Source organism: Rhinoderma darwinii, chromosome 8, assembly GCF_050947455.1.
Source record: "Rhinoderma darwinii isolate aRhiDar2 chromosome 8, aRhiDar2.hap1, whole genome shotgun sequence".
NCBI lineage: Eukaryota > Metazoa > Chordata > Amphibia > Anura > Rhinodermatidae > Rhinoderma > Rhinoderma darwinii.
In genome coordinates this window covers 31,236,913-31,264,319 of record NC_134694.1, presented here as the reverse complement: position 1 = coordinate 31,264,319, position 27,407 = coordinate 31,236,913, and the positions used below count along the sequence as shown (strand labels likewise).

General features: G+C 44.9%; 2 protein-coding genes across 2 annotated transcripts; one reads left to right on the top strand and one right to left on the bottom strand.

The window, feature by feature from the left end:
• Positions 1 to 555: 555 nt before the first annotated feature.
• Positions 556 to 15,126, bottom strand: BRCC3 (BRCA1/BRCA2-containing complex subunit 3). The gene is made up of 8 exons (XM_075835553.1): positions 14,987 to 15,126; positions 10,342 to 10,461; positions 7,258 to 7,345; positions 6,834 to 6,922; positions 6,392 to 6,447; positions 3,375 to 3,506; positions 2,032 to 2,075; positions 556 to 966 (listed from the first exon to the last, which is right to left on the bottom strand). The coding sequence occupies exons 1-8, from the start codon at positions 15,089 to 15,091 to the stop codon at positions 815 to 817; spliced, it is 786 nt and encodes a 261-aa protein (XP_075691668.1). The 5' UTR covers positions 15,092 to 15,126; the 3' UTR covers positions 556 to 814.
• A 1,301-nt stretch (positions 15,127 to 16,427) lies between these two features.
• On the top strand, positions 16,428 to 27,049 carry CMC4 (C-X9-C motif containing 4). Its single transcript, XM_075835555.1, is given in 4 exon segments — positions 16,428 to 16,453; positions 26,703 to 26,770; positions 26,863 to 26,983; positions 26,985 to 27,049. Coding segments are annotated over 3 exon segments (234 nt in total). The 5' UTR covers positions 16,428 to 16,453; positions 26,703 to 26,709; the 3' UTR covers positions 27,037 to 27,049.
• The last annotated feature ends 358 nt before the right edge of the window (positions 27,050 to 27,407 follow it).

Sequence of the window (27,407 nt, the reverse complement as noted above, 5' to 3'; positions counted from 1 at the left end):
AGGAGGAGTCACTTTTTGTATTATTAGTGTAAAGCCTCCTAGTGGCAACAGAATATACCCACAGTTCGTGTCCCACAATGTAACAAACTACAAAAGGAGAATTTCTGTTTTTTTTTTAGTTTGTTTTTCTTTACATTTAACTTTTTTCCCTACTTTTTTTTTAGTCCCACTAGGGGACTTGAAGGCATGAAGCCCTGATCGCTATTCGAATATATTGCGCTACCTACGTAGTGCAATGTATTAGAGATGTCAGTTTTACACTCAATATACAGCTGACACCCGCTTATGATGGCGCGGGCTCAGCTTCTGAGCCTGCTCCATCACGGTCCCGTACAGTTACGTGACATTGCCCTAACCCCTTGGTGGCAGAGACGTAACTGCACGTGACATGTCGTCAAGAGGCTAAAAACCTAATAAAAATGTATTAAAACCAAATATACAGGGCCATATGTAATAAAGTTTATATTATTCTACCTAAAAGGTATCTATAAAGTTCATTACCGTTACATATACAATTAGAGGAATAGAAAAACATTTAGCAAAGGAGAAACAGAGTTTAAAAAAAAACAGCATTCTCTTCTTGACAATAAAATAACAACGTTTGTGATAATATTATTTACTTGACTTGTTACTTTACTTAATCTGTGAATTTAGAATCCATGTGAGATTCCATGCAGCTTTTACTATTATGTTTCAGATTCTTAGAATCAACATCCAAAGTTCCCTCTACAGTGGCTCCCATTCTATGGCTCGGTGACGTTGGTCAATGTAACACCGGGACTCTGCACAGCAGCGACTATAGTCCATAAAACAATCAGTCCAGACTCTCTAATTCCTGCATTAGTCTCTCCTTTTCTTGTTCTAGCTCTTGGGCTCGCTGGTGATTCTGCTGTAGACGATCTTCAAGCCATTGTAGAAGTGGTCCACTAACTGCAGACATTTGTCCACATAAATTCTTAGTGAAAACTGCAAGGTAAAAGGTAATGAACAGCAAGTTATCAATGTATTCAGATAATGATATTACTGCTCAGGCCCTGGTGTAAACACCAAGAAAATATCCTGACTTGTATACCGATCGTTTAGCCACAATGTATGCAATTGTATTCCTAGCAGTAGCAAATGTCGCCCATTGACTCCCATTATAAATAAAAACATACGATTTTCAAGCGATATACTTCTTTTTTCGGGGTCTGCCTGTATTAACAAAAAGAATGTCAACTACTCTTAATAATAGTCAGATAAAAAGTACGCCGATGTATACTGCCCGATTGTATGTTAAAAGGACGCTCCTTTGACGTAAGTCGGGCCCATTATAACATATAGACTATACGTGGTTTGAACATAGCCGTACTGGACTGGGAATTAAATAAAAACATATTTGTTTATGTAAGAGTCTGTTCACAAACGGCGTATTTTTTTTTGTGTTTTTATTATGCCTCGAGAAAAAAAGAAAAGACAAATAAATTAATTGTGCAAATGGTATGTCTGTGCCCAGGGTACAATTTATTGGTGGCCAATGTACCATGCCCATCTACGGCTCCAACAAATAGCTGTGGTCACATGTTGTTGCCATGTAAGTAGTCGTATGTAACACATAAATAGATAAGGCCAGGTTCACATCTGCGTTCGAGTTTCCGCTCCTCTGTTGTCTCACAGGAGAAGAACGAAAATACCAGAAGCTCAGGATCCGCTGCATGACGAAAATCATCGGCTCCAGACGGAACCCATTGACTTTAATGGGTTCCGTCAAGCAAAAACACCAGAATCTGTGGCGGAGGCCCCTAACAAAGCCTTCAACGCAGATGTGGACAGCCTCTAACATGTAAGTTTCATTGACCACGCCTAGCTTCATAATGTGCCCCCCAAATCATTCAGGTTGAACACAACTGGTCTAGATAGCCTATTAAAGCTTCTATAATATGGTTGGTGTTCTAAAGTTGCAATGAAAGAAGATGGAACCTTAAAAAGCTCATTTATCTTATCACTTGTAACGGGCATTTCAGATAAATATTGACCACACTTATCACTTACCAGAACCATTATGAATCTTGGTGACTGAATCTAGATGTCCAAGACTAAGAATAAAAACATATATGTTAAAACATGACATTAGGACTAAAATTTCACTGGACTTCATAAATGTGCACTAAACCAAAACCATTCATTAATCTCAGAACCAGCAATCCAAAACCCACCATCTATTTTCATTGCAAACATGGAAGGTTTGTTTATAGCGGACGCCTAGTTTTGTTGTAGATCAGTACCTGTTTCAGTATCAGTATTTATTTTTCAATATAAAGTATCCGTCATAGAAAACAATATGCCCAAACTCTGCGAACACACCGCAATCCAAATACCAATTATGCGCTATATAGTATAAAAAGGCAATATGGATAAAAGCAAATTAAAACTATACGCATTGGCCCACATTGATCAGGTTTTTTTCTGCCTGAGAAGTCAAAATACACCAAATTTAGAAGTGTGTGGTGGCTATTTGTCTTTTAATTTTGGCGCAAATCATTCCAGCTACCTCCTCCTAAAATACAACAATCTTGGTAAATGTGGACGAAAGGCCTTCATATATGGAAAGTCTGAAGATGGATCAATGTGTTGTGCTGATTTATTGCTGATCCTCCAGTATATTTCTTATGAATAAACAGCAGTCATACTCTCATGGCAAAATCTCATGACATAGCGGTGCCGGTAACATGTATGACTACACGGAAAGCTCAGGAATCACTAACCTTTTCTAGTTGGAATATACTTTGGCCCACATGATGTCTGGTTTGCTGCAGGTGTTCATGTACCACCCCTTAGACTAGTAAGGCTATGTTTACAGGCGGGGGATTATTGGTCTGGAACCAATACTGAAAATATGCATCTGTAAAGTTCAGTACAATGTATGTGACCGAGGTTTAACAAAACCCTATCAACATACTGCAGAAAAAAAAAAAAATCTGGGTGTATTTGAAGGCTTGCTGCGGAATTTTAAATCAGGAGCATGCCATTTGTCGCAGATTTTTCCAAAATTTGCTGCGGATTCCGTTCCCGAATAAAACTCAGCTGTGTAAACATAGCCTTAACAAAATATCCTGCGAACACATCTCAAGTGAAAACACAGGATACTGGGGCAGGAATAGGATACAATACACAATTTGAATGCAGAATTTATACGCAAATGTAGCCTAAATTGCAGGGAATAGTTGTTAAGCCATTGGCCTGGGTAACAAAGTTATAGCTCTAAGACTCCGCCGTTTGGCTAATTCTGGACTCAGACACATGAGGAAGAGGAGAACAGGAGCACATCTGGTTGACACAGGAGGAAAACCACGAGACCAGAGCTTTTTGATCATACATATGAGGTGAATTGATACCTATGTATTCTGCGGTACGCATCCTGCTCTTCCTGGCATAAAATTTTGGGTAGTTCCACAGCGGACTCCAGACAAACTTTCCTGATGGTGTCATGTGGAACAACATGAAGAGGTATTTCTATTCTTTCATATCTGTTGATAAAAAATGTGAAGCTTTGTATAATAGCGAGTGAAAGCCAATAAATGTAAAATATGAGTTATTTTATATCAGATGTGGTCTGTTAATCCAGCAATGGACAAATCGCGCCCATGAAGGTTCAATAGGCCATGTCCAGTATATTCAGTCTCCACACTCGAATGTATAAAACGTGAGACATTAGTGAGGTTCAGAAAGATGGCGTTTCTAAGTATTTATTATCTCAATGGCCGCCAAAACTATGTATTACCTGAATAGTACCGTACCACCATTTCCTTATTAAATACAAACTAGCTATATGTTTACATTATACAGCGAAGTACATAAAGGGAGCCAAGAACAAAAGTAAGCAACAAAATTATATTCGATATTATATACAGAGCTCTGATATGTCCATTCACTACAGCAAAGTAAATGCAGCAATTCTGAATTCCGAGACCAGAATTCATTAAATAGCAGAGCCCCGCAGCGCACAAACGTTTTACATTCGGAAAAAAACCCTAAGACAGCAAACAGGACAATGAAAGGCTGGAAAAAATCAGCGGATTCAGCTCTGAAAAAAGGCACCTTAGAGGCAAAAATCAGAAAAGTTTTTTTTTTTTAACTTTTAATATTTTTTTTTACACTCCTGAAAACATATCTAACTTTTTTTTATTACACATTTTATTAGTTCCCCTAGGGACTTGAACCAGCCATCATTAGATCGCTGGTACAATACACTTCAATACATGGATGAGCGAGAAACAGCATAACTCGCTAAGCTACGCTGTTTCCGTAACTACTATTCAGTTCTACGGGAGTTACGGAAACAGCATAGCTCAGTGGGTTACGCTGTTTCCGTAACTTGACCATGTACGCTGTTTTCGTAGTTACCGAGTTCCGGAAACAGCGTAGCTCGCAGTGCTACGCTGTTTCCGTAACTCCCACTCACTTCTATGGGTGTTACGGAACAGCATAGCTCAGCAAGCACTCGGCTGTTTCAGTAACTCCTGACCACCTAACCAGGAAGTGGCCGAGAGATAGCGGAGCCGAGTGGATATGTCATAAATGTCCTTCATGGGACGAACCCTATAAATGCAGCGGTCGCTATTGACCACGGCATTAAACGGACAGGAACAGCGCCATCGCTGTTTCTGGCCGTTAGAGCAGCGTGTCAGCTGTAAAACACAGCTGACACCTGCAGTGTATGGAGCAGGCTAAGCACGTGCACCCGCTCCAAACATCATCCCCACCCCATGATATGTCGGCACATCATGGGTTGGGAAGGGGTTAAGTAAGGAGCGGTCAGGCGGCCCGGCGCTGCTGGGTCCCTTGCGTACCGATTGTAAGACACAGGGACTTTTTAGCAAGATTTATTCTTGCTAAAAACTAGATCTTTTAGTCCGAAAAATACTGTATATGTGTCGTCAATACAAAGAACTAGCACATGATTTATTCATTCCAAGAACTGCATAAAGGATCAGGGGACATTCACTATGTGTGGAGGAAAGGAGTTTCAGACATCAATATAGTAAAGGGTTCTTTACAGTAAGAGTAGTTAAACTATGGAAGGCCCTACCCAAAGAAATAGTAATGGCAAATACCTCGTCAGCATTTAAAAAATGGCTAGAAAATGTTTATTTACTGACGAATGGCATTGAGGGTTATAGATAATTTACCATTGAATGGTGTATAATTGATCTGAAACAGGTTGAACTTGAATGACAAATGCTTTTTGTCAAACTATGTAACTTAGGCATCTTTCACACGGCAGTATTTTGAATCAGTATTTGTAAGACAAAACTAGGAGTGGGTCCGAAACATGGAGGAGTAACAAATCTTGCTATAGTCGACATTCGTGCTTTTGGCTTACAAATACTGATGCAAAATACTGCCGTGTGAAAGATGCCTAAGGAGTAAGGTGCGTGTAAGTGTTAATATATGCAACTACAGAATGTGTGTAATAGCCCCCTACGCTCAACTAGGCTTTTTCTTTACCTCCCATCCATTTTAAAAGAAAGCGACTACTCATTAATGACCTCCTCACATTCTAGATCATGGTCTGTGGCCCTGTTCTTGGGATCCATGGGGGTACCAGTGGTCGGACCACCACCAAACAAACACCTAATTCACATGCCAAAAGTTAAATGGATATTCTGGTTTTATGTAAATAAAGCTTAATAATTGTATAAAAGGTTGTGTAGCATTCTAATATAATATTAGTAAGTCTGTGTACACCTGTACAGACCGAACACACACATACACTATTATATATATCCGCCACAAAAAACATACTCCTGGAGTCTATGATTGCCTAGATTGGATACAATTGTATCCACCTCTCATCTGTGAGAAGGACTAAGGTTGCGTTCACACCACCGTTGCCCCGTTGAGGGGTTCTGTCTGAGGTTTCCGGTGGGTTAACCCCTCAACAGAAACCTAAGCTTCCATTTGCATCACCATTGATAATAATGCTGACGGAAACGTTGCTAAAGGTTTCCATTTGTCACCGTGGTGATGCAAACGGAAGCTTTTAGGTTTCCGTTTGCCTTTCCGTTGAGGGGTTAACCCGACGGAACCGGTGATGTGAACAGTGCCTAAGGCTTTTCAGGTTTTGGATATTAACAAAAATTTTCATATTCACTGGAATCAAACATTCTTGTAAATGGTGAGGAATTAAAACACAAAGAATATTAGAAATTTGCAGAACTTTTCATTATACGTGGATTAAAAGGATTGTCACACTTGTCCATGGGTTATGTCTGGTGAACAGGGATAAACGGCAATATGAGAGACAGCCTATGGACAAGAATGGCGGGTTTCCGGGGAGAAAAAAAATAAATAAATCAGTCCTTTTTTCTCTAAAAACTGTGTTGAGGCTTTCTCTTTACAGGTGACTTACTCGGTGCTCTTCTGTGCTTGGACTGATTGAAAACATGTGTAGAGAATACGCCCCGTCTGAGCAGAAGGAAAAAACAGAAGGTAAATGTTCATTTGAAGTGAGAAAGAAATATTTATTAATAACAACAACAGCGATGAGGCCACACATTTGTTTGTCGCGTTATATATTTTAAATCGCAGTTGCACCACCACATGTAGACTAGCCCTAATAATGGTTGAAATAAAGGAAAAAAAAAAATCAAAACAGATTGGAAACCGGAGACTGGATTAATGAAAGAAAAAACAAAACGAAGATGGTTGCCCCTTAAAAAAAAAAAAAAAAAAAAGGAATGGGATAAGAAGACTTCTGATAAATATGAAATCTTTAGTTCTAATCTTTTTTTTTTTTTTTCTTACTAGCCCAAATGTCTTAAAACGATCTTAGCCCAAATCCTACAACTGACCTTCGTATTCTTGTCCTCTATGAAGCAGGAGAAAATGAGTCCAACAAACCCAACATCCATCATCTGATACATTGCCTGGGTGCGCACATCTGTAATGCAGTGACAGAAGAGAACACTAATACTCAACGTACCGGTCATTTTACATCTCTATCTGTAATGCAGTGACAGAAGAGAACACGAATACTCAACGTACCGGTCATTTTACATCTCTATCTGTAATGCAGTGACAGAAGAGAACACTAATGCTCAACGTACCGGTCATTTTACATCTCTATCTGTAATGCAGTGACAGAAGAGAACACTAATACTCAACGTACCGGTCATTTTACATCTCTATCTGTAATGCAGTGACAGAAGAGAACACTAATACTCAACGTACCGGTCATTTACATCTCTATATAATAAAAGGTCTCGTATCGCTTACCAACATGGGAGGGCCACACAGTAATATGTGGGTGGGAGTGATACCAGCCAACAACCCTCACCGGACGTCCAGTGATCTCAGACAATCTGTGCAGAGGAGTTAAAGAGAAACGTGCCCAAGCGGAAGCAATAAAAATTATTACATTTTGTTTACTGTACTAAGTCCACAGTTTTGCAACTTTTATTGCGGTCTTGAGGGGTTGTCTCATGAAGAGAAACCCTGTCTATATTCCCTAAAGGGGAAATAGATGTCATAGAGGGGGACGTCATACTGAAGAATCAGCTATAAATCTGCCCAAAACAGTGATCCCACAAATCAAGTACTTTGGCCCACATTAACCAAGGCTATATTCACACGACCGTGAAAAACAGCTGTGTGCCGGGCGTTATTTTTAACGGCTGTCACACGGCCAATTTCAGAACAATGAAGTTCTATTGGTGTATTCACACGGCTGTTTTTCTTAACGGCCCGTAAATACCGGCCGTCAAAAAATACAACATGCTCTATTTGTGCCCGTTTCCACGGCTTGACGGTCCCCATAGAAGGCAATGGAACAGCTTTTAACTGCAGTTTTTCAGAAAGCCATCCATGTGATCGCCGTTAAAAACTGATCCTGGCTCTAACGAGGGGACTCAATTGTATCCGCCTCCTTAACACGTGGATACAATTGACAGCACTGGCGAGGCAAGGGAACCATTGGTTTCCTTTCCCACTATTTGGCACCTTTTTGCAATCCAGATGCTGGAGCAGGTCTGGCCAGAAGGGATCAGGCCTGCATTGCTGAAGAAGAGGACAGTGCGGGAATAGGGACAGGTAAGAGTGTGGTGCCATCTACAGGGTATGTGGGTAGTGTGACACACTATGTGGGCACTTTCAACAGTGGGCACTGTGGCACTATCTACATGGCCACTGGCGTATATTATAGTGGAAGTCGCTTCCACCTTGCACCACTTCCCCGATCAGACTAACCACCGCCCCCCAATGGACAGTTAAATAAAACTAAAATTTAAATAAAAAGAAAATGACACTCACATTACCGATCCTCTTCTTCCCTCCAATTCCTTCACCACTCCAGCGCTGCTCCTACAAGGCCCTGATGCCGTGCAGCGTATGTTGTAGGCAACGAAGCACTGATGACGTTGAGGCGCTGCGTCACATATATGTCTCTGGACCGCCTGCGAGTGGCGCTGGAGTGATGAAGGAGCCGGAGAAGAGGAGCGCTGAGGTATGTGTATTATTTCTTTTATTACCGATCTGGGGGGGCTGGCGGGGGGAGTGTATGGCACAAGGACCGGCCGAGAGATGCAACACATTTATTAAGAGACATTTGCCACTCAATAAATGTGTCAGAGTTTGCTCCAGCCTTTCATTCTATTAAGACTGGCGCATGAAATGTCAGTCTTAATAAATGCCCCCCCATTGTATGCAGCGGCGAATACAAGGTCTTGACGCAGGCTCGCAACAGGACCCTGTGTGCCGGTCCCTAAAAAGAAGTCGGGAGTAAAGAGAGGTACCAGAGTTTATTTTTCCCTAGTCGGATTAATTCTAGGGTTTAATTTAGGGGTCTGATTAATATTGGGGTATGGGATCTGAATTTTAGGGTCTGGCTACTTATGCGACTGATAGTATGTGTGGTACCATTGTCCCATCATGCTCGGATCATGTATCAGGTCATTCTGAGAGTTTTTGCAGTAGTTGCATTTGTTTTTTTTACTGCGGTTTGGCCAGAAAGTGTATCCTAACTTTCACTTGGAGCGAGTACATGCTCGGCTGGGGACCCTCATCAAAAGTTTGATATGGAGCCCAGCAATTTCTACTTACGCCCCTGTCTAAGCCAGTTATAGGGGTTTCCCATCAGAGACATTTATGACACATCCCATATCTCTAGAACGGGGCCCCCTAAACCAAGTTTTACTGCTCTGTGTTGTGGTTGAAACGTGTGATTTCCGACCATGAATTATGGAAACCGCGTAAGATCACTGAGCTAGGCTGTTTTCGTAAGTCCCATAGAACTGAATGGCAGTTACGGAACCAGCGTAACTCGCATGATAAGCTGCATTTGTAACTGCCATTCGCTACTATGGGAGTTACGGAAACCGCGTAGCTCAGCGAGTTATGCTGTTTCCGTAATTCATGGTCGGAAATCACACGCTTCAGCCGCAACACAGCCGTGAAACGGGGTTCTAGAGATAGATGCGGGTACCAGCGGTGGGGCCCGCTTCTATCTGACAAGTTGGTCATACATGTTTAACAAAAGTCAGACAATACCACCAGCAATCTAATGTGTATGGAGGGAACAGTCAGGTATGGGTGGTGTAAACATTACTGATACAGAAGCGTGCCAGCCGCTGGCTCTTTCTATGCCAGTGAATATTTATGGAGGAGTTGGAAAGATGGCTGTAAGACCGTTCTCTTACGTGCACGGTCAACTTTATTGGTAAAGTAAAATAACACCGGCACAGTCTATAAGATCACTAGGCGACTGGCCTTAAAGAGGCTCTGTCACCAGATTTTGCAGCCCCTATCTGCTATTGCAGCAGATCGGCGCTGCAATGTAGATTACAGTAACGTTTTTATTTTTAAAAAACGAGCATTTTTGGCCAAGTTATGACCATTTTTGTATTTATGCAAATGAGGCTTGCAAAAGTCCAACTGGGCGTGTATTATGTGCGTACATCGGGGCGTGTTTACTACTTTTACTAGCTGGGCGTTCTGACGAGAAGTATCATCCACTTCTCTTCACAACGCCCAGCTTCTGACAGTGCAGACACAGCCGTGTTCTCAAGAGATCACGCTGTGACGTCACTCACAGGTCCTGCATCGTGTCAGACGAGCGAGGACACATCGGCACCAGAGGCTACAGTTGATTCTGCAGCAGCATCAGCGTTTGCAGGTAAGTAGCTACATAGGACCTTCCATGTCAATGCGAACCAGACACCGATGATGTAGCACTGCGCCGTGTACTTCAATAAAGGATAGGCCATCAATACCATATCCCCGGAATATTTCATCAATTGCCCCTCCAATTCCCAAATCAAATATGCCTCATCACCCACGCACGTATGCCACCATACTTGAGGATATATCGGCTTCTGTAGCAGCTGCGGACAGCTGTTCAGGTGAAATTTCCACTCGATCCTTCCTCTTGTCTGACCGCCGTAAGATGATCACTGAGTGAATATGCACAACTTTCTGTGTATCGACCTGGGTAATATTTAAAGAACACGCAATTTAGTTGGCAGCATTCAAACACCTTATAACCTTGAAGATGAATCCACCCTGAAGTTACTTTACATGAAAGATTAGAAAACTGCATGAATAACAATTCCTTAAAGGGAACCCGTCATGTTGAAAAAGCCGTAGCATCTGCAGGAATCATGTTATCGGGCAGTAGGGGCTGCGCAGGCCGGTGTATATTTCTGTAGTAAATAATTCAGTATAACATGGAATTGATTGATCTAAACCTCTGCTCGTTGTAGGCTTAAGGCCATGTTCACACAGTTTATTACGGGCAGAAAATTTGCAGCCTTTTTCGCCCACGGCCATTGAGCGCCACGGGCAAAAACGCTGTGAAATACGCTTTTTCTGCCACCCATTGATGTCAATGGGAGGTCAGAGATGTAAAAGCCCGAAGACAGGGCATGTCGCTTCTTTTTACCACGAGACAGTTTTTCCGCTGATGGGAAAAAAACGCCTCTGGGAGGCATTTTCTGACGTTTTTTGTGACCCAGTTTCCGCGTCAAAAAACTGTGTGTGAACTGGCCCAAGGAGTCCAGTGGGGGACCCTACTCAAGTGATACAAAGCCTTTTCTGTATGAGTGTAAAAACAGAGAGCGGTCAGTGATTACAACCGCCGACTGGACTCCGACGTTATATAGTATTGTGGGGAAAGATTCAGTATAGCTGCTCAGCTGCTCTTTAACAGAGGTCACGTGTCCTCGCTAGCATGGGGCAGAAGCCCTGGACTATTGGCCCGATGCCCCAGATCCCCGGGCAAAGGCCACTTTCAACTGCATCTGGATCCGGCACGGTGTAGTGTCCCTGAAAAGGAAATCATACTAATTTGTACCTAATTTCAAAGAGCTGGTGAAAGGGAAGAGTTTCCAGTTTCCCCCCAAATCACATTAATATATAAAAGGTAATCCGTGTTGCCAACGGCTCACTTCTCCGATAATCTGCAGCGGTCACATGGTGTAACCGTCTTTTTTGGCCACCTTAGCGCTAAAAAAATAATTTAATAAGTGATCAAAAAGTTGGATGTACTAATAAAAACTACAGCTGGTCCTTCAAAAAATAAGCCTCAAACGAGGAAAATATAAAAAAAAAGATATGGCTTTCAGAATGTGGCGACACAAAATTATTATTTTTTTAACAAATATTTTTTTCTTTGTAAAAGTAGTAAAACATAATAAAAACCAACATAAATTTGGTATCGCTGTAAGGGCATGTTCACACGGCAGCGTCCATTACGGCTGAAATTACGGAGCTGTCCTTTCTATGGAGTCCATGGAAAACGGCTCCAATTAGATCCCAAGAAGTGACAGGCACTTCTTTGACGCGGGCGTTTTTTTTCCGCGCCGTCTTTTGACAGCGGCACGTAAAAAAAATGACCATCGGCACAGAACATCGTAAAGCCCATTCAAATGAATGGGCAGATGTTTGCCGGCGCATTGGAGCCGTATTTTCGGACGTAATTCGAGGGATAAAACGCCCGAATTACGTCCGTAAATAGGGTGTGTGAAACCAGCCTAATTGTATTGACCCGCAGAATAAAGTGAGGACGTCATTTTTATTGCACAGTGAACGACAACACCCCAAAATGGAGGAATCCGTTTTTTCCAATTCCCCACGAATAATTTTTTTTCCGTTTCCCAGTCAGTACATTATATGTTAGTGTAATAATGCCAATAGAAACCACAACTCCACCCGCAAAAAACAAGTCCCCAGACCACTCCATGGATGTAAAAATACAAAAAGTTATGGCTCCTGGAAGGTCTGGAATGAAAAAAGAAAAAATGAAAAATGGCTGTGGTGCCAAAGGGTTAATAAAATGTGTCGTTTTAGTGAGCACATTTATCCAAAATGTTTAACCCCTTAATGACCAGGCCTTTTTTGGCCTTAAAGTGTAGCTAAAGGTTCGATAAACTTCTGACGTCATAGAGACATGTCAGAAGTTTGGATTGATGGGGGGTCCGAGCACTGAGACCCCCACCAATCTCTAGAACGAAGGAGCTGAAGGTCTTGTGTGAGCGCTCAGCTGCTTCCTGTCTGTTCGGCTTTAAGCCGTAGTGATTGGTGGGGGTCTCAGTGCTCGGACACTATGACATGTCAGAAGTTTGTCGAACGTTTAGCTACACTTTAATGACCAAGGATTATTTTTTGTCGCATTCCAAGTGTCATACCTCTTTTGTTATTCTGACAACATAGCCGTATAAGGGCTTTTTTTTCGCAAGACGAGTTGTATTTTTTAATTGCTCTATTTTTGGGTGCATATAATATATTGATTAACTTTTATTAATTTTAATTTTGGAGGGAATTGAAAATAAGCAGCTATTCCAGCATTGTATTTTGTGTTTTAAATTCACGCTTTTCACTATGCAGCGTATATAACGCGTTCCCTTTATTCTATGGGTCGGCACGATTACGGGGATACCAAATCTGTATAGGTTTTATATGTTTTCCTACGTTTGCACAAAAAAAACAACTTGTTTTTGCATCGCCGCATTCCAAGAGACGTGGGATTGTTTTTTGCGGGAGAAGGTGTCGTTTTCATTGGTACTATTATGGGGTACATTGGATTTATCGATTAACTTTTCATTTTTCCAGTAGTAACCACTCTGTGGGCACCGCTATGTCATTATTTGATGGAATGATTCTGTGTCGTGGGCACAATGGTCTGTGTTGATATTGTTGACACGTGTACATAGCACTATTTAGGGGGACTGAGCTGTAAGCACTACAGCTGGGGACGATATAGTGCGCCATCAGGATAATGAGGGTTGTGCTTTCATATGAAAAACTTGTTGTGAGAAATGTTTCTAGTGAGGCGTTATAACGACAAGCAGCTATTAGGCCTTATTTACATAGTGCAGTTTTTGAAGTGACAACCAGGCGTGGAACATAATGGGAGGGATAGTATATAGGAACGATTCTACCTCTCCTCTTTGTTTGATTCCACTCCTGGTTGTAGCTTAAAAAAAAACTACACCAAAACTGCAGTGTGTGAATAAGGCCTTACTGTGACTCCCAAAGGCAGTTAAACCTTCCAGCCCTGCTAGAGACTATACCGCATCATGCACACCACCGAGTGCGCCGTCCGAGTCCGGTCAGTGATCCGAGGAAAGATAGAACATGTCCTAATCATTCCTCGGATTAGAGACTCCGACCATTTTTCATTGACCCGATTCACCCGCTAAAGTGAAGACTATCAGGTGTCACTCGGATGCCGTCAAAAACAGCCCAAGTGGCACAACAGTCGTGTGCACGAGGCATTAGGCTACATTCACACCACCGTGAAAAATGGCCGTGTGACAGATGTTATTTTTAATCACACAATGCAGTTCTATGGGTGTATTCACACTTATTTTTAACATTACATGGACAGTGACGTAGGGCTTTCAACAATGGAGTCCCTGGCCAGAGCATCGCAAACTCTCTGGCCGAGGACACCTGTCTTGGAAAAGCCCTTGACGTCACTGTCCATATATTCCTCTGACCCCCCCCCCCATGTAGATAGCACCCCCCGTAGATGGCAGACACCCCCTCCCAGTAGATGGCAGACCCCGGTAGATAGCGGACGCCCCTCCCGGTAGATGGCAAACAACCCCCCCCGGTACATGGCGCCGCTGTAGCTCCATGTAGGAGCGGAATCCGTGAAGTCAGGGGCTACTACTGGAGCAGAAATCCCCGGCAAGAGCAGTGCCGACAGAGACATCAGGGGCTCCACCTAGGAGTGGAATCCCCAGCCAGAGGGATTCCGCTCCTACAGGGAGCTAGTCAGTGGCGCTATCTACAGGGGGAGGTAACATTTACAGGGGGGGGCAAGGTGGCGCTATCTACATGGGCACTGTGGCACTACGTGGGCTCTGGCACTTTGTATGTGGGCACTATGCCACTCTATATGCAGGTAGTGTGGCACTATCTACAGAGGGCACAGTGGCACTATGAGGTCACTGGCACTTTATATTTGGGCCGTAGACTTCTATGGCAGCCGTGGGCCATAAAATCAAGGCATGTTCCATGTTTTGAAAAAATCGGCCATGCAAATTGCCCCATTTGGGGTCTATTGTTTTTACTGCGGCTGACTATCCCTACCATGCGAACAGAGCCTTATAAAACAGCATTGTCCAGAGGCTATGTCTGGTATTGCAGCTCAGTCCTATTGTTCAAATTCAAACTGCAATTTTCAGACACTGTATCTAAAATTATAACGACACCCCACTCTGTGCCATGACTCCTTTGTTATCAGGTGGGGTTCCAGAGGTCTGGTGATCCCCATCAAACACAGACTGGTGGCTCATCCTAGAGGTAAACTTTGTAACAATCCATGTGGTGAAATGAGCAATGTGACAACTTATACACACAATAACGGGGGTCGTTGTCCATAGCAGCCAAATCCAGCTGTCACTTCTCTAGCACAGACCATAAAACGAAAGCAGTGATGTGATTGTAATGCCACAGTATGTGTGAAGTGGAGTAACATACAGACAGAAGCAGCCCGAGCTCTCACCTCTCCTATACACAAGCCCATCACCTCCTCCCGCTCTGTACTCAGCGAATGAGCTACACAAACCAAGAACGCATCTCCCTCGATGTGTACGGCCTGCACCGCCATCTTGCAGAGTATTACTGCAGCTCTTGTGTCGGTGTTTGCGTTCCAGGAAATGTACAAGTGTCCCTTGTACAGGCCCCATTTTGTGGAGGTCAACAATATAAAGTAATATTGGTTTTGGTCTTCTAGAAAATGGCGACCTGAGCGTCTGAACGTTAGAGACTTCGGCCGTTTTCAGTAACGCGTTTCTCTTCCATTAGTTACCAACCTTGTTTTTCTGGAGTTTCGCCCCTCAATTGTGTCTTCAGTCTCACAACACGAGGGGTACGTGTATCTGTTTCCATAACGTTATTATGAGTTCACAGCTGCCGTTTGTAGGTTTGTTTTACTACAGATACATACATCTATTTATATGCGTGTGGATAGACGTATTCATAAAACCCCTCAGCAGTCATTCAGGAACATATAAACTTCAATGCTTGTTACTAAATGGTTCCTTACATGTCATTTAAAGGGGCTTTCCATCTTCAGCTATCTTATGACATAGAGATGTGTAAGAAGATCTCATTGGTGGGATCTGTGAGTCCTTTTCCCCTGATCGGACGTTTCCATCTTTGACACAGGTCTTCTTCAGAAATGACACAGCAGATATTAGCCAAAAGTGGAATTGCCTTTTGCAGGGGGGATAAATACAGCAGCTGGCCCCGGTGCAAGTGTATATGGGCCCCTTGCTCTCCAATCAAAGAGCATCCTCCTTATCATCCCTTATGTCTCATTATGTCTTATGTTCTCCTCCACCAGTAATTGTGAGACATTCATTAGCCCAATCCTTTACATGCAATCTAATAGATGTGGGATTCTTCTAGCTACTTTTAAGGTGGTAGAATGCCCCTGTGCAGCCGCGCGTATGGTATGTCCGCCCCTGTCTTTAACCCCTTCAGATAAATATGGCGGAGATTGGGTGGGGGGAGTATGGAGCCCACTCCATAAGTTTAGCATATTAGCTGTTTGAAACAGCCGATACTTCAATGTAAGAAGCGGGATCCCTAATAAAGGGCCCCAGGTCTTCTATCTCTGTACTCCTATAAGCCCTGCCAGAGGGCTTAAAGGGCTTGTCCAGTCCGAAAAAATTGATGGCCTATCCCCTGACCCTGTTGCTTCTGGTGAGGAGGCCGCCGCATGCAGGTAGTAGATGACACATACAAACGTGTTGCGAAAAGTAGGAGGGTCTTAGAATTTATTCCAAACTTAGGAAAAACTCTGAAAACAACCTGATCTCATTTTGAACCCACTCCAGATTTGTCCTATTGAATCTGCCACATGACTGATTTATTTTTGCTCCTGTCTCCTTCCTCTAGAAGTGGTGGGCAACTAGAGACTCGGGCCATATGCAGCACCCGCCTCAATCTTTGTACTATTCAGTGGGTAAGTACACAGAGTGGCAGAGCTCACATACGAAGCTGGGCATTGTCTGTGTAGTTAAATATACCAGCTTCATTTCCCAGAAGGTAACGTTTTCCACTTTACATCAATAGTATTTGCAGTTTGCAGGGGACAGGTGGTCGGACATGCCTGGTCACCCTCCAACATAGGGACAAGAGATACATTATCAGCTGAGCGAGCCCACTTTTCTGTTTTCTTATCTCCGATAGCCTAAAATAGAAAGTTATCACTTATGTCCGGATTCCTCCTTCTGCAAACAGGACACTGAGTGTAATTTGCAGCCCTCGGACAGTGTCAAGGACCACATCTGAAGCCCCTATAATGTGCTAGGTTGACCACTACTTGTTAGGCCTCACTCACACGAGCGTGGCATTTTTGCGCACGCAAAAACGCGGCGTTTTGCGTGCGCAAAAACCACTTAACAGCTCCGTGTGGCAGCAGCATATGATGCGCGGCTGCGTGATTTTCGCGCAGCCGCCATCATTATGACTCTCCATTTGGATGTTTGTAAACAGAAAAGCACGCGGTGCTTTTCTGTTTACATTCATCCTTTTGACAGCTGTTGCGCGAATCATGCAGTTTGCACGGAAGTGCTTCCGTGCGGCATGCATGGTTTTCACGCACCCATTGACTTCAATGGGTGCGTGATTCGCGCAAAACGCCGAAAGAACGGACATGTCGTGACTTTTTTTCAACGGACTCAGGCTGAGTAAAAATCACGCACATGCCCGCACGGCCCCATAGACTAATATAGGTCCGTGCGACGCGAGGGAAAAGCACGCGCGTTGCACGGACGTGATTCCCGTTCGTCTGAATAAAGCCTTAGGGTATGTTCACACGGGCTATTTTCGGACGTTTTTCATGCCGTAAAGGGTGGAAAAATCGGAAGCAGAACGCCTCCAAACATCTGCCCATTGATTGCAATGGGAAAAACGGCGTTCTGTTCCGATGGGCCATTTTTTTTACATTGAAAAACGGCCACGTAAAAAAACAGCCACGAAAAAGAAGTGCAGGACACTTCTTGGGACGTTTTTGGAACCGTTTTTCATTGACTCTATTGAAAACAGCTCCTAAAACGGCCATGAAAAACGCAGCGAAAATCGCGAGTGGCTTAAAAAAACGTTTGAAAATCAGGAGCTGCTTTCCCTTGAAAACAGCTCCGTATTTTCAGACGTTTTTAGTCTAGCGTGTGAACATACCCTTAAAGTCTGTGGCAAAATCGGAGTTCCGTTTCTGAAATGATCAGGCAGGAGGGTGCCAACAGCAAGAGTAGTTATGTAACAGTCCAGGTTCAGTACACAGATAAGCGGAAAGAGGTTGTACCGTGAGACAGAGACCTGGTCAGAAAACAATCCAAGTTCGATACGCAAATGATCCACAACCAATTGTAGAGAGGCAGCAAGGTACTAAACTACAGGCAGGATGCTCAATAGTCTGGCAATCCGGAAGGGCAAGGACCAGACTTTTATATCAAGGCAAAGAATATAGAGAGGCAGGAATTAATGGAACCTTGACAACAGATTCAGTAGTAGAGCTCAATGAGAATTGCGACAGCCTGGGATACAGGATTCTCTGGTATCAAATTCTAGACAGGCTATAACGTGTATATAGGATACATCACTGGTGTTAGGGATCTGCCAGGTACTTCATCTAGCTATACTCCTGGGATTAATCAATCCACACCTGAGGCCAGACCTGTTCGACTGACACCATCTCCCACCAACCAGGGTGGCAGGCTCAGGAGTGGGAGAGCCTATCGCGGCCTGGTCTGTCGGAGTTAGCTCCGCCCCCTGCCCTTTATTACCTGCCCTGTGCTCTCCCTCAGTGCTTGTAATTCTTTTGGATTCCTGGCCCCACTGCTGCTTGCTCCAGCCTGCTTCTGCCGTGCTTCTGCCTTGCTGCAGTTCTGCTTGACCTGCTTTGCTTTGCCCCTGGCTTGCTTCTGTCTCCGTGCCCGCTCGGGTGTACTCACTTCGTCCTGGTCCTGACTGTTCGTTCGCCGCCCCGTTTCCTCGTGGCGTTCCGTGGCTACTGCCCCTTCCCTTGCGTGTTCCCTGTTTGTCTTCCTGTGCACTTAGCCAGCGTAGGGACCGCCGCCCAGTTGTACCTCGTCGCCTAGGGCGGGTCGTTGCAAGTAGGCAGGGACAGGGCGGTGGGTAGATTAGGGCTCACTTTCCCTTCACCTCCTTCCTGCCATTACATAATTACAAGCCCTTACCTAGTCTACCATTTCTCCTACGCTGACGCTATCATGGACCCCCTTGAGACCCTGACCCAGCAGATGCAGGGCCTCTCCCTACAGGTCCAGGCCCTGGCCCAAAGGGTCAATCAGGGTGACGCTGCTTTAGTAGTACCCCTCACCTCACCTCTAGAACCCGACCTCAAGTTACCTGACCGGTTTTCAGGGGACCGTAAGACGTTTCTCTCCTTCCGGGAGAGTTGCAGACTGTATTTCCGCCTAAAGCCCCACTCCTCAGGTTCCGAGAACCAGCGGGTGGGTATCATCATATCCCGACTCCAGGAAGGGCCCCAAGAGTGGGCCTTCTCCTTGGCTCCTGACGCCCCTGAACTTTCCTCTGTTGATCGTTTTTTCTCTGCCCTCGGACTCATTTACGACGAGACTGACAGGACTGCTTTAGCCGAGAGTCAGCTGGTGACCTTACGTCAGGGTAGGAGACCGGTTGAGGAATACTGTTCTGATTTTAGGAAGTGGTGCGTAGCTTCTCAGTGGAACGATCCGGCCCTAAGGTGCCAGTTTAGGTTAGGATTATCTGACGCCCTGAAGGATCTGCTGGTTAGCTACCCCTCGCCTGACTCCCTTGACCAGGTTATGGCCCTAGCAGTACGACTTGACCGACGTCTCAGGGAACGTCAGCTAGAACGCTTCAGTGTGCTCCCCTCTGACTTTTCTGCGATCCCCCCCGAGGTCCCGTCTCCTCGCCCCTCCACGGAGGACTCGGAGGTACCTATGCAACTCGGGGCCTCCATGTCCCCTCGACAACGTAGGGAGTTTCGCAGAATGAATGGTCTCTGCTTCTACTGTGGGGACGACAAGCATCTACTGAACACCTGTCCCAGGCGCAAGAATAAGAAGCCGGAAAACTTCCGCGCCTAAGTGATCATCGGGGAGGTCACTTGGGCGCACAGGTATTTCCCGTTAATGTGAAACGCAATAAAATTTTGCTTCCCTTTCAGGTCTCGTTTGCTGGCCGGTCTGCCACGGGCAGTGCTTTCGTGGATTCTGGCTCATCTGCTAATATCATGTCTGTGGAATTTGCTATGTCTCTAAAGATGCCTTGTATTGATTTACCTTATCCTATCCCGGTAGTAGGAATCGACTCAACCCCCCTTGCTAATGGTTATTTTACACAGCATACTCCTGTTTTTGAACTCCTTGTTGGCTCCATGCATTTGGAGCAGTGCTCTGTACTGGTGATGCAGGGATTATCGTCTGATCTGGTTTTAGGCCTTCCCTGGTTGCAGTTGCATAATCCCACATTTGATTGGAATACTGGGGATCTCACCAAATGGGGTAATGAATGTCTTATGTCATGTCTTTCTGTTAACTTTATTTCTCCCCGGGTGGAGGTAAACACGCTTCCTGAGTTTGTTCAGGACTTCGCCGATGTGTTTTCTAAGGAGGCCTCCGAGGTGTTGCCCCCCCATAGAGATTACGATTGCGCTATCGATTTGGTGCCTGGTGCCAAGCTTCCTAAGGGTAGGATATTTAATCTTTCATGTCCTGAACGTGAAGCGATGAGGGTGTATATCCAAGAATGCCTGGCCAAGGGTTTCATTCGCCCCTCGACTTCTCCTGTAGGTGCTGGCTTCTTCTTCGTGGGGAAGAAGGATGGTGGTCTTAGGCCGTGCATTGATTATCGTAACCTGAATAAGGTCACCGTAAGGAACCAGTACCCACTTCCTTTGATTCCGGATCTTTTTAATCAGGTTCAGGGAGCCCAATGGTTTTCTAAGTTCGATCTACGGGGGGCATATAACCTTATCCGCATCAAAGAGGGGGATGAGTGGAAAACTGCGTTCAACACACCCGAGGGTCATTTAGAATACCTGGTCATGCCCTTTGGGTTGTGTAATGCCCCTGCTGTCTTCCAGAATTTTATTAATGAAATCCTGAGAGAGTACCTGGGTAATTTTCTTGTTGTGTACCTTGATGACATACTGGTGTTTTCCAAGGACTGGTCCTCCCACGTGGAGCATGTCAGGAAGGTGCTCCAGGTCCTTCGGGAGAATAATCTGTTTGCTAAGACTGAAAAATGTGTCTTTGGGGTACAGGAGATACCATTTTTAGGGCAAATCCTCACTCCTCATGAATTCCGCATGGACCCTGCCAAGGTTCAAGCTGTGGCGGAATGGGTCCAACCTGCCTCCCTTAAGGCGTTACAGTGTTTTTTAGGGTTCGCCAACTATTACAGGAGATTTATTGCCAACTTCTCGGTCGTCGCTAAGCCTCTTACGGACCTTACCCGCAAGGGTGCCGATGTCCTCCATTGGCCCCCTGAGGCCGTCCAGGCCTTTGAGACTCTCAAGAAGTGCTTTATCTCGGCCCCCGTGCTGATTCAGCCCAACCAAGAGGAGCCATTTATTGTGGAGGTTGACGCTTCCGAGGTGGGAGTGGGGGCCGTCTTGTCCCAGGGTACCAGCTCCCTCACCCATCTCCGCCCCTGTGCTTACTTCTCTAGGAAGTTTTCGCCCACGGAGAGTAACTATGATATTGGCAACCGCGAACTTCTAGCCATTAAATGGGCTTTTGAGGAGTGGCGGCACTTCCTGGAGGGGGCCAGACACCAGGTAACGGTCCTTACGGATCACAAGAATCTGGTTTTCCTAGAATCGGCCCGGAGGCTTAATCCTAGACAAGCTCGGTGGGCACTATTCTTTACCAGATTTAATTTCTTGGTTACCTATAGGGCTGGGTCCAAGAATATTAAGGCTGACGCTCTGTCACGTAGTTTCATGGCCAATCCTCCTTCCGAGAAGGATCCTGCTTGTATTTTACCCCCTGGTATAATCGTCTCTGCCACGGATTCTGATTTAGCTTCTGATATCGCGGCTGATCAGGGTGCAGTTCCCGGGAACGTCCCTGGGGACAAACTGTTTGTTCCCCTGCAATACGGGCTGAGGGTACTCAGGGAAAACCATGACTCCGCTCTATCTGGTCATCCTGGCATCTTGGGCACCAAACACCTCATTACCAGAAACTATTGGTGGCCTGGGTTGCCTAAAGATGTTAGGGCTTACGTCGCCGCTTGTGAGGTTTGCGCTAGGTCCAAAACCCCTAGGTCCCGACCTGCGGGCCTACTACGTTCCTTGCCCATTCCCCAGAGACCTTGGACCCATATCTCCATGGATTTTATCACCGATTTGCCTCCATCTCAGGGCAAGTCGGTGGTGTGGGTGGTAGTCGACCGCTTCAGCAAGATGTGCCACTTTGTGCCCCTTAAGAAGCTACCTAACGCCAAGACGTTAGCTTCTTTGTTTGTGAAACACATCCTGCGTCTCCATGGGGCCCCAGTCAATATCGTTTCTGACAGAGGGGTACAATTTGTTTCCTTATTTTGGAGAGCTTTTTGTAAAAAGTTGAAGATTGATCTGTCCTTCTCCTCCGCCTTCCATCCCGAAACTAATGGCCAAACGGAAAGGACCAACCAATCCCTGGAACAATATTTAAGGTGTTTCATCTCTGACTGTCAATTCGATTGGGTCTCATTCCTTCCCCTTGCTGAATTTTCCCTGAATAACCGGGTCAGTAACTCGTCAGGGGTCTCCCCGTTTTTCTGTAATTTCGGGTTTAACCCAAGGTTCTCCTCCGTTTCCCCTGGTTGTTCCAATAATCCTGAGGTAGAGGATGTTCATCGGGAACTGTGCACTGTCTGGGCCCAGGTTCAGAAGAACCTAGAGGCGTCCCAGAGCGCACAAAAGATTCAAGCGGATAGTAGACGTTCTGCTAACCCCCGGTTTGTCGTCGGGGATTTGGTCTGGTTGTCGTCCAGGAACTTGCGCCTTAAGGTCCCGTCCAGGAAGTTTGCTCCCCGATTTATTGGACCTTATAAGATCATTGAAGTCCTCAACCCTGTATCCTTCCGTCTGGAGCTCCCCCCATCCTTTCGCATACATGACGTCTTCCATGCCTCCCTCCTTAAACGCTGCTCCCCGTCCTGGTCCCCCTCGAGGATACCTCCTGTTCCCGTTCTCACCCCTGAGGGGGTGGAATTCGAGGTGGCCAAGATTATGGACAGTAGGATGGTCCAGGGCTCCCTCCAGTACCTGGTCCATTGGAGAGGATACGGGCCGGAGGAGAGGACTTGGGTACCTGCCCGTGATGTTCACGCTGGGGTATTGATCTGGAGGTTCCACCTCCTCTTCCCCACTAAACCGGGTCCCCTTTGTAAGGGTCCGGTGGCCCCTCATAAAAGGGGGAGTACTGTTAGGGATCTGCCAGGTACTTCATCTAGCTATACTCCTGGGATTAATCAATCCACACCTGAGGCCAGACCTGTTCGACTGACACCATCTCCCACCAACCAGGGTGGCAGGCTCAGGAGTGGGAGAGCCTATCGCGGCCTGGTCTGTCGGAGTTAGCTCCGCCCCCTGCCCTTTATTACCTGCCCTGTGCTCTCCCTCAGTGCTTGTAATTCTTTTGGATTCCTGGCCCCACTGCTGCTTGCTCCAGCCTGCTTCTGCCGTGCTTCTGCCTTGCTGCAGTTCTGCTTGACCTGCTTTGCTTTGCCCCTGGCTTGCTTCTGTCTCCGTGCCCGCTCGGGTGTACTCACTTCGTCCTGGTCCTGACTGTTCGTTCGCCGCCCCGTTTCCTCGTGGCGTTCCGTGGCTACTGCCCTTTCCCTTGCGTGTTCCCTGTTTGTCTTCCTGTGCACTTAGCCAGCGTAGGGACCGCCGCCCAGTTGTACCTCGTCGCCTAGGGCGGGTCGTTGCAAGTAGGCAGGGACAGGGCGGTGGGTAGATTAGGGCTCACTTTCCCTTCACCTCCTTCCTGCCATTACAACTGGGTTGTCAGTTATAGCACCTTAAAGAGGCACATTATAAGTGCTCTATATTGTACATGATGTGATCGGCGCTGTAATGTAGATTATAGCAGTGTTTTTTATATAGAAAAACTATCATTTTTTACGGAGTTATATATGACCTATATTAGCTTTATGCTAATGAGTTTCTCAATGGACAACTGGGCGTGTTTTACTATATGACCAAGTGGGCGTTGTACAGAGGAGTGTATGACGCTGACCAATCAGTGACCAATCAGCATCATACACTCCTCTCCATTCATTTACATAGCGATATAGCTATATCGCTATGTGCAGCCACATAAACACACTATAACTTTACAGCAGTGTCCTGACAATGAATATACATTACCTCCAGCCAGGACAAGACGTGTATTCATTATCCTGACCACTTCTGTAGCGTCTATGTGATTTACAGCACAGCACAGCGAGATCTCGCTGTACATGACAGCTTACAGCGTAATCTCGCGAGACTACGCCTGCTGTGCTGTAAATCACAGAGAAGTGCAGAGAAGTGGTCAGGATTCTGAATACACATCACGTCCCGGCTGGAGGTAATGTATATTCATTATCAAGACACTGCAGTAATGTTAGTGTTTGTGCATGAGGCTGCAGATAGCGATATAGCTATATCGCTATGTGAAGTGTAAATGAATGCAGAGGAGTGTATGATGCTGATTGGTCAGCGTCATACACTCTGTACAACGCCCACTTGGTCATATAGTAAAACACGACCAGTTGTCCATTCAGAAACTCATTAGCATAAAGCTAATATAGGTCATAACTCCGTCAAAAATGATAGTTTTTCTAAATAAAAAACACTGCTGGAATCTACATTACAGCGCCGATCACATCATGTACAATATAGGCCACTTATAATGTGGTGACAGAGCCTCTTTAAAGGGGACTTGTTACTAGATTTTAGGGCAGTAAACCACTAACATGTTGTTATACTGCTGGGGTTTAGAACAAGCCTTTCTCAAAACTGTCCATTTTAGCATTTTGTTTAACCTCTTCCCAGCGCAACGTACTATTGCGTCGTGGTGGGGGAGCTAATGTTCGGAGCGGACTCACCCGCTGAGCCTGCTCCGTACGCAGCGGGTGTAAGCTGTGTTTTACAGCAGACAGACGGGACATACAGCCAGGAACACCGATCGCACTGTTTCTGGCAATTTAAACCCTTAGATGCTGCGATCAAGCACATCGCAACATCTAAGAAGTTACAAACAGGCGGGCGCCCCCCCTGCCAGCTCATTGCCCCCCCGCAAAGTGACGGGCGGTGCCAATGGTTGTATGGCAGCCCAGGGGCCTAACGAAGGCCCCCAGGGCTGCCTTTTTTCATCTCCTTTTAAGCCGTGTCTCTAGCACGGCTTAACAGGAGCCTGTAAAAATGACAATATACTGCAATACATTAGTATTGCAGTGGATTGTACCAGTGATCTAACAATCACTGGTTCAAGTCCCCTAGGCAGATTAATGAAATGTGTAGAAAAAAATAAGTTAACTTTTTTAGTAGTGTAAAAAAAAAAATTAAAGCTGAAAAGAAAAACTTCCAATTTTTCCTCTGAAGTAATGTAACAAAAAAAGACAATTGGTATCGCTGCATCCGTAAAAGTCTGAACTATTACACTATATCATTATTTAATGTGCACGGTGAATGCCATAAAAATAGAAAACGTCAGAATCGCTGTTTTTTGGTCACTTCATATCTCACAGAAAATGTAATAAAAAGTGTTCAAAAAGTCTCATGTAGCCCAAAATGGTATCAATAGCAACTAAAGCTCGCCCCGCTAAAAATAAACCGTTATAGCGCTACATGGATGGAAAAATAAAGACCTGGGGCAGGAAGTGAGTGACGTCACAGCGTGATCTCTCGAGAACACGCTGTGTGTCCGTGCACTGCCAGAAGCTGGGCGTTCTGAAGAGAAGTGGATGATACTTCTATACACAACGCCCAGCTAGTAAAAGAAGTAAAAACGCCCCGATGTAACACACATAATACACGCCCAGTTGGACTTTTACTTTAAACACGCCCAGTTGGACTTTTGCAAGCCTCATTTGCATAAATACAAAAATGGTCATAACTTGGCCAAAAATGCTAGTTTTTTTTAAAATAAAAACGTTACTGTAATCTACATTGCAGCGCCGATCTGCTGCAATAGCAGATAGGGGTTGCAAAATCTGGTGACAGAGCCTCTTTAAGTGCACTAAAATCTAGTGTCAGGTTCCCTTTAATTGTCATGCAGATGGCATGGCTCCATACTAATGAACCATAGGCACTCTGCGTGCCTCTGTAGGGGGCTCCGTGACGCCATGCTTCTAGGAGGAATATCTCCATAATATGGCATTCAATGGAGCATGCCACAACTTTTTTATCGGACTCCGAAAAAATCTATGTGTCACAATCTGTGGGTATATGACCCACTGGGCCATACCCCGTAGCGGGATAGCAGCTGGCCAAACAGTGTACCAAGTCAATGTCTATATAGTTCAAGCACAAGGGTACCTGTAGCAGTTCAGACAGTAGTTACGGCTAGGCTCAGATTGGACCTTGGCAGCAGACACCAGGCGTGGTGTAACATAGCATTTGTGACCGATGGCACAACACGACTCCAACTTTCTAAGACACAGGAACAACGGTAGCACAGGATACAGGTAGCAGGTACGGTAACACTGGGAACAGGATAACACTAAGGTACCATTTGCAAGACTAACACAGGTAAACACAACATCGCTTAGGAAATGAGTGAAAGGGCAGAGCCCTTTTTATAATCCAGGGTGATCATGGGCTAATTGCTGATTATTTTCATGTGCGCGCACTGGCTCTTTAAGGCTGGGCACGAGCGTGCGCACGCACCCTACGGGAGACAGCAGAACGGAGCAGAAGTGAGCGCTGGCGTCTCCAGGGGAGGAGATGCGGGCCAGCGCGCGCTCACAGATCCATGGCTGCGGCCGTCAGGGGGTGAGTAATCCCGACGGTCCGCGGCCTTGGACGCTACACTCTGTATGCTTCAATTGGAGTCATATGGAAGTACATCGCAAGTATATTTGTCTAATGATGCTTGGACTGAGCTATTGTCAGTTGTTGTTGTGATTGTCTTAAAAACTACGTAATTTATGAATTCTGTGTGGATATTACTTATTGCTCATCATTGTCAACTTGTCTTTTAAATACCATCTCTTTGCCACAGGACAGTGATGCCTCAACGAAAAGATCCATGTCAGAAGGCAGCATGTACTATTCAGAAGTGCCTGCAGGGTGCGCCATAATAAGCAAGCTGTCATATATATATTCTACCCCTTACAATTCAGAACAATATTCTAATGTTCACATTTATTTTATATTCACAGTAAACAATTATATGGAGAGCAAATGTGAGCAAGAGATTCAAGCAATGCGTATCTGTTGTTCTAAGCTAGTAACACGGGAATCGATCTGCTGCTCAGGCTTCCATGACCAACAATCTAAAGGTCCAGGGATCATTCCGCTTGGACTTTAATAAAACTGCATTCATTAAAAGCTAATGTTGTCAGTTCAGATTTCAGGTTGTAGTTTTTGACTTGTTTGTGAATTTTTAAAACTAGTTATGAGGGACATGTTTTTATTATATTTACATTTTTAAAATTAAACCAATTCATATTTTTATTGTAGTGTTTACAAATTATTAATTTATATCATTTATTTAAACCATTTGATTTGAATCTCGATTTTCTTATTTTTTTCTGTTTATTTAACAGTTATACCAAGAGATATTTTCATAAATTATTTTCTTAATATAAATAGCCTTTTAACATATATTACTATAATAATTGTACGTAACTTCACAACATTTAACCTCTGCAAATACTTTTTTATCAGAAATACAATTGGAAAAATGTCTATCTAGTTGATTACA